The sequence below is a fragment of the Enhydra lutris genome, unplaced genomic scaffold, assembly GCF_002288905.1.
Source record: "Enhydra lutris kenyoni isolate GAN:26980312 unplaced genomic scaffold, ASM228890v2 scaffoldscaffold13, whole genome shotgun sequence".
NCBI lineage: Eukaryota > Metazoa > Chordata > Mammalia > Carnivora > Mustelidae > Enhydra > Enhydra lutris.
Genome location: NW_019154097.1, coordinates 52,440,765 through 52,448,369, shown reverse-complemented (window position 1 = coordinate 52,448,369; position 7,605 = coordinate 52,440,765). Strand labels below are relative to the sequence as shown.

The 7,605-nt window shown below is 53.9% G+C and overlaps 1 protein-coding gene across 1 annotated transcript in view; it reads right to left on the bottom strand.

Moving 5' to 3' along the window:
• Positions 1 to 5,538: 5,538 nt before the first annotated feature.
• Positions 5,539 to 7,605, bottom strand: part of LOC111145509 (monocyte to macrophage differentiation associated 2) — a 33,858-nt gene continuing 31,791 nt past the window's right edge. Inside the window, exon 8 of the mRNA XM_022500401.1 lies at positions 5,539 to 5,742. Coding sequence (XP_022356109.1) covers positions 5,539 to 5,742 — 204 coding nt within the window. The remainder of the gene's footprint in view (positions 5,743 to 7,605) is intronic.

The following is a 7,605-nucleotide window of genomic DNA, read 5'->3' as shown; positions in this document are numbered from 1 at the left end:
CTAGAAATGGACCAGCAGCTGACAATCAGCCGAGCGAGACCACCAGCTCCTTTTACGGCTGACCAGAAGGAAGCCCAGAGAGGGTGAGTAACCTGCCCCAAGTCACACAGCATGTGGGAAGTTCAAGTGCACCACATCCACACACAGAAAAACAGGCCACGAGGGAGGGCTGGTACTTCCTCCCTGCCAGGCCCAGAGGCCCCATGCCACCTGTGCTGGGCTGTGAGAGAGGCAGCAGGCTGCACATTCTGTCGCTGGAGGGGGACAAGCCTGGCCACGGTGCCTGGGGAAGGAAAGAGAGGTGTGTGGGAGGAGAAGGCACCGGCCCCAGCTCTCCCCGGCTCTGTGTCCTGGGCAGGTCACTCCTTGGCCCTCCCTGACTCTCTGGGTACAAAACCGAGCTGTCCCAACCCTTTTGCATCACGTTCAAGGTCTTGCTACTCAGCCTCCCAGCCTGGGAAGCACAGATCCCGGCCGGCCACCTGTGCACAGGCAGGGTGTCCCGCTGGGACCTGGGGGTTGGAGCTGTTTATAGGGGTCCAGTTTCTGTGTGAGCAGGATAGCCTCAGGCCAGAGAATGTCCTGGGAGTAAGCCCAGGGATGGGGGTGGCACCACTCCTGCCGGCCTCCCGGCCACCAGGAGCCATGCCATGTGGCTACACATTCTCCCAGATCAGCCTCTTTTGAAAGCCTGAGTGGAAGCTTCTGTCAGTGCTTCCAACATGGACCTGAACAGGGGGCTAGTGAACAAAGCCTCAGACCTTCGGTATAACTGGTCAGAGCACACAGACCAGTTGACATGCCCACCGGCATGTCAGCAGCAGCTATCCACAGGCTGGGAACCCTAAAACGGACTTGCCAGTGTTTTAGGGAGCAGACAGTGGAGTGGGGGAGAGCCCACGGCTGCCACTTACTCGCTGTGTGCCCTTGGATGAGTTACTTAACTTCTCTGAGCCTCAGTCTCCAAGTCGATGAAAGGGGATCCTCCCTACTTTGCAGAGTTGTTGTAAAGACAACACAAATCCCAGGGCTTGGCACGGAGCTTATGAAACATTAGGGATCTACTTCAGGAATGGCCCGTGTAGAAACACAGGCTGCTAAGGGGTATTGGTGAATTTCCTACCTTGTGAATGTCGGAAACAAAGTGAGAAAGAGATAGCCCAAAGCAAGAGCCATGGTTAGGTCCTTCGCTCCTGGACACGAGTCTGTCCTCTGGACTCTGACTCGGGAACCCCAGCACTGACATGCGGGGCATGGCCTCCAAGTAGATGAGCTCCAGAGTGGGGCTTCTGGAACCGGTGTCCAGACTCCAGAGCACCACCCTGATCTACTGGCTCAGCAGCAGTCCTAGGCAGGTGGCAGCCAGGATCTGGGGTCCAGCAAACCCCTGCAGAGGCTCCCTGGCCAGACCCGAGGGAGTTGAGAGTCTGGCAAGCTGGCCCATGTAGGGCTGGACCCTGAGCAGGTCTGCCTGGCTCCAGGTTCCAGACCCCACAGACAGAGCATCTGGGCAGCCCAGTGCCAGGCCCACTCCCCCTCCTGCCAGGGTCCCCCAGGGACCCCTGGCTAGCTCTGTGAGGATCTGGGAAAGTGAGGGAAGCCGTGGGGGCAGTGGTGTGCCAGACGGGCCCGTGCGGGCCTTCAAGGGCCAGAGAGGGGCATCCCCTCCCAAGACCTCTTCTGTGATGTCACCTCAGCGGCTTGAAATCAGCCATGGGAACATTTATGCCATGAAAATCAGCAAATGCTACACACCAGTGTTTTGTTTTGTTTCTGAAATTCTTAAGAATGTTCAGCCCAGCATTCCTCCCTGGAGGACAGACATGGGGGTAGCGGGTGTCCTTGGAAACAGGTGGTGCGGCCATGGGACCTGACACTTAGAGATTAGATAGTCCTGGCTTCAAAGCTTAGCTTTGCTGGTTGGACGCTGGGTGCCCTTGGGGAAGTCGCCAAACTTCTCTGTGCTCTGGCTTCCCGCTCTGTAAGATCAGTGAATGGACCTTACCCCACAGAGGGGACTTTGTCAACCAATGGACAAGAGCATCTAGGAAGCCGCCAGCACAGAGACCGGCCCCCAGGAGGGGCGCCCTTTGGGTAAAGCCTCTGCCACCCCAGATTCCTGCTCCTTCCCCTCACACCTGCACTGCAGCATACCTGTGAGTGTATGTGTCTGCGTACTCACGTGGGACGGCCCCAGGTTCTTTCGGGACCCCACAATGTGGTTCCCAGAACCCATCTTTCAGCATGTGGTCACGCAGTGTGTGGGGGCGAAGGTGACCAGTGCCTTCTTGACTAAGTCCCTAGGTTCATTTCCCAGACCTCTGAGCTCTACCTGCCTCTCTTAGCACCTGAGCTGTCCCCCACGCCTGCTTCCCAGCAGGGACCTGACCCCAAATGCAGGAGCTCAGCGGAAGCGCCACAGCATTTGCAGAGGAATTTGGAAAGGAGAGCCTGGTGCGGTGAAAACCCAGGAGGACAGCATTTTCAGGAAGCCCCCCAGGCCACCCCACTGTGCCAGGCCCCCGCCCACCACCAGCCTGGCTTTGGGCCCTCCATCTAGGCCCCCTCGCAACTCCCATCCTGCCCCCATCCCTGCCCAGCGCTTTCCTAGGATCCTCCCCAGCCTGAGCCTGAAAGAAGGACATCAGCCCTGTTCCCACCATATGCACGATTTCCAATCAAGGGAAAAAGGCAGCTCTGGTCCGTGATGTTGGCTTAAAGCCCACTGGCCTGAAAGCTGCTGGCTCCGGGGACAGCCGTCAGCAAGCTCCCCTCAGGGCCTGTCACGGATAGCCTGCCGGCTGGCAGGCAGGACTCTCCACCCTCATGATGGCCGGGGGACTCGCTAAGCAGGCTGTCACCTCCAGGCTTGTCCCCCAGCCTGCCTAACTCAGGAGCAGCAACAGAAGAGCCCAGAGCATGGAAGAGTCCTTCTGACCTCCTCCCTGGTTCCCTGGGACATGACAGCTACTCTGCAGGATCGTTCTAGCATGTGACAGCCTCAAAGGTGGCCAGGAAGAGGGAGCTGGCATCTGAGTTCCCAGTGCCCTACCCTCTCCACCCCACCTGCCCAGCGCACAGACTGGAACACTTACCCACAGGAGGGACTGGCCTGAGGAACATCTTTTCCTTCCCTGCACTGCTGGTGACACACTTTGGGGGAGGTCCAGGGCCTAGGTTTGGGTGAAATGGAATGCTGGGAAACTCACTTTCACAATGATGCTGAGGAAGAGAAAAGGTTCATGGGAAACATCCTGAATTGGACCAAGGGGAAGGAACGTGGTCACGGCCCTACAGCAGTGTCCTCACCAGCCTGTCCACAGTCGGAAATTCCACTATTAGTGATTCACTCCTTTGGCCAGCACAGCTGACATTCCTGGACGAGGGTCATCTTCATTATCAAAGGACATTATCCCAAGGACAGCTAAAGGAGCTAATCAGAATACCAGGCTGGGTATTTCACATTCATTACCCTACTGAATCTTTAAGCAAACTTGCAAGGTGCTGCCTTACTATCCCCATCTTAGAGCTGAGGTTAAGGAACTTGCCCAAGCCCTTACAAACAGAAGCAGCCAGATTGGATGTCAAGTCCAGCAAGACACAGCTCATCCCTTAGAGAGCTCCCGGGGTGGAAGGCAGGTGCAAAGACCAGGGTGATGAAGGATAGAGTTCCGAGCCTCGATGCAGGTAAGCGTGGGGGCGGGGTGGAGGGGAGGTGATGGGAAGTAGGTGGGAAGCCCTAAGTCAGAGGAAGGCCAGAAGTCCCTCGATACTGATGCCTGAGCAGGGCTTTGGAGGATGAGTAGGAATAAGATGGGTGGATGAGGGGGTGAACCAGCACCTCCAAAGGTGGGCATAAAGGGGCAGGCTGTCTTGGGGAAAATCCAAGTCAAGTAGCCAAAAGGAGGGGGCAGAAGGAGATGCAAGTGTCACAGAAGGAGCTCAGCTCTGGGGCCAATAAAGAAGTCCCAGGTCAGTGTCCCTGTCCCCCCATCACTGGCAAGCCCCTCTCTAGGGGGCCCTCCCCCACAAACTTCCTCTCCCCACCCCAACCTCCAACCCTGACCCCAACTGACGGTGGGCAGACTGGATGAAGGCAGCTTCTCGAGGCTGGGTGTGTCAGTGTAGACACACACACACACACACACACACACACACACACACACACACAAGGCAAGCAGACAAAGCTTACCCCCAGAGTCTGTCAGCTCAGAACCCGCCTGTCTGAGGAATGTGTCTGATGATTTCCTACTGGCTTCGGTAAATGGGATTTCAGGAACCCTGAAATACTTTTGGAATGTACTAGAACTAAGCACAAGGTGTCCTGTCTTGGAGGCTGAGGACTGTCTGCCTTGACAGATCCTTGATTCAGAGATTCCGAGGTTCCCGTTCAGCTCAGGAGCTGGGCCTGGATCCCCTTCCCCAGTAAACGTCCAAGCATCAGCTACAGAGGGGCCAGCCCAGGCCCAGGGGGACGCTCTGAGGACGGGTCCCTGGAAGCCTTGTCATGGGGCCACTAGCGGCTTGAGAGGTAGGGGTATCCCAACGCTGGGGACGCTCTGCCCAAATCCCTATCAAACTAGCCAGGCCTTCCCTCCAGGGCTCATCGGAGGAGCTTCCAAGGGCTGCTGCTTGGCACCAAGCAAGAATCCGAATGCTGGCATCACAAGCCCTAAATCTGGAGCAGGTGAGCAAGACCCCCCGGAACGAATGGCTCCGATGCTTTCTCTCGATTTTTTTCAGCAGAAGAAACAGCCAAGTAACAGCTTCCTCATCCCCTACCACTCACTCCTCCTCTGTTCTGAGAGGCAGCTATGCAGAGCAGAAAGCCAGGGGCTGCTCGAGCTGTCTGCCTCGGTCTCCCTTCACTGCCCCCCAGACGGCCTGCCCCGGGAGCTTCCCCAGCAGGAGATAAGCAGGCTCCCCGACATGGTCTGGCTGTGCTCCCACGGCAGGGCACACTGGACAGGAGAGTCTAAGGGGTGCCATCGTGAGTGATGAGTCCATAGGTTCGTGGCCGCCCAGAGCCCCTCCCGGAGGAGAATCCTGATTCCGTGCCATGCTGCAGTTGATTGGTGATGTCTGCTACGGTCACGGATATTCACCATCCCTGATCTACAGGCTGGGTGACCTCTTCCCTGAACAGGGTACAATCCCCCAGCCAGGACTTTGGTCGCAGAGGAGGCCCTGGCCAGTGGGGTACAAACTACTCCACCGACTCCCACACAGGCCCAGGGTCCCCCAGTCTGCCAGGACAATGTCTGCTCCCTTTTCTGTGGATGTTAATGTTGGTTGAATTAGGAAACACTTGCCTAGAATAGAAACACATTACAGGGTTAATGGCTTCTCTGCCAAAATGACTACATGCTTTCTTCCTCACCTGGGACCCGAAGGACATTCTGGCTGTTCCCAGGAGTAGCCTCCGACCCATCAAAACTCTGCCCGTGGACGTGCAGATGGGCCTGGGAGCCGTGCTCTGGACCAGAGTTCATAGAAACACTTCTCGCGATGCTCCAACCCTGTGCAGTCTGGGCTGTCTCATTTGGACACCTTGGCCTGCAGGGTGCTGGGCAGATAGAGGTACCTCCAGATGGCATAGTAGTGGGTACCAGCCCCGAAGGCCACAAAGAGATGCCAGATGGCGTGGGCAAAGGGGATCCTCCCGTCACTCTTGAAGAACACCATACCCAAGCAGTAGAAGACCCCTCCGGTCATCAGCTCCCAGATGCCCTCGGTGTTGGGCTGTCGGGAAGGACAAGGGTGGGGCACGGGTCAGAGAGGCAGCCATCAAGGCTGAGAGCCCCCTCCCGCCACTCTCCCACACCCCAAAACGGAAAGAGGTGTGGATGGCGAGCCAGCCCAGATGCCTGGGTAGGAAGTCTCAACGCATGTTGTCTATCCTCTCCAACTTAATTCTCAGATGTTACCATTTCTATCAAAATCTCGAAGACTATTCCGAGTGCACAGCAGCCAAGTTTTACGTATACTGTATCACAACTTTCTTAAAAGGAATACAGGTCTGGGATGAAGAATTACAAAGAAACCAAACAAAAAACATTAAGAAAAAAGGAGTCGTCTTTGCCGTCAGAGATGAGCGCTGTTAATACCCACATGAATGCTTCGTGGTTAAAGGGAATGGCAGAGACTGAGCGAGGAGAACCTGCCACACCACCGCCCCCCCCACCCCACCCCCCGTCTCCCCGGGGCCGCCCATACACCTGTTATAGGCTCCCACTGCTGACAGTATCCTTCTAGAAACACATGCTAGGCACTTCAGGTGGATGTACGAGGCACAGGAACTGACTGTTCCAGACAAAGGGGTTCCTTCACCATCTCCTCCACGCTGCAACTCCACCTTAGGTCACTGCCCTGTGGGGGCACCCGTCCGCGTCTCACAGGGACAGCCCCCTCCAGCTTCTGAATAGCTCCACGATATTTCAGCGTCCTTGCGGACACGGATGCCCTCGGTCCTCGAGAGCGTCATACTGGAGCACTAATGACCCAGGAGACCCAGCCCGTCCCCGCTCCTGCTCCCTCCACCAGCAAAGGAGGCAGGCAGGACCGCACGTGGCGGTCATGGAGATGCGCCCACGGCACACAGTAAGGGAGGAAAGTGGGTCGCATAGAAGAGGAACAACAGAGTCCGGAGTCCGTAAGTCTGCATGGCCATATCGATTTGCACATAAATAAATAAATGAAAAGGACACACAAACTGAACGGTGGTTGCAGCTGGGGCACTGTACTGGGGAGGAGGGAGACGGGGGCCTTGGTTCCTTCACACATTTTCAGACTTATTTCTTGCAGGGACTGTGTATTTAACTATACCCTGACTATATAGAAGTATATATATGTACTTAAACATATGTAATACATCGTTTGATGGATATTGTATAACTTAGTACTTATTTCATGCAATTTATAAAATTTATACATTTTTTAAAGATTTTATTTATTTATTTGACAGAGAGAGATCACAAGTAGGCAGAGAGGCAGGCAGGGAGAGAGGGGGAAGCAGGCTCCCTGCTGAGCAGAGACCCCCCCCCCCCATGCAGGGTTCGATCCCAGGACCCTGAGATCATGACCTGAGCCAAAGGCAGTGGCTTAACCCACTGAGCCACCCAGGTGCCCCTAAAATTTATACATTTTTAAGTAAGTTTCAAAGAATTTTTTAAAAGTCTAAACTTTTAAAAAATATTTATCTAACATAAATTATATAATGTAATATTTAATATACTTCATAAAATTTTTTAAAGTTTTTTAAATTTAAATTGCTTTAAAATTTCAAGATATTACAATAGTTGGTTTAATATAATTCATAAGATTTTTAAAATAAATTTAAGTGAATTCTTTAAAATTTAAAGAAACTAAACATTTTTCATTTAAATGACAGCATACTTATTTTATTTATTTTTTAAATACTCTTCATAGATTTTTGAAACCTTTTTAAAAATACATTTAAATGTTTTACATTTTTTTTTGTTTAAAGATTTTTTTTATTTATTTATTTGACAGACAGGGATCACAAGTAGGCAGAGAGGCAGGCAGAGAGAGAGGGAGAAGCAGGCTCCCTGCTGAGCAGAGAGCCCGATGTGGGGCTCGATCCCA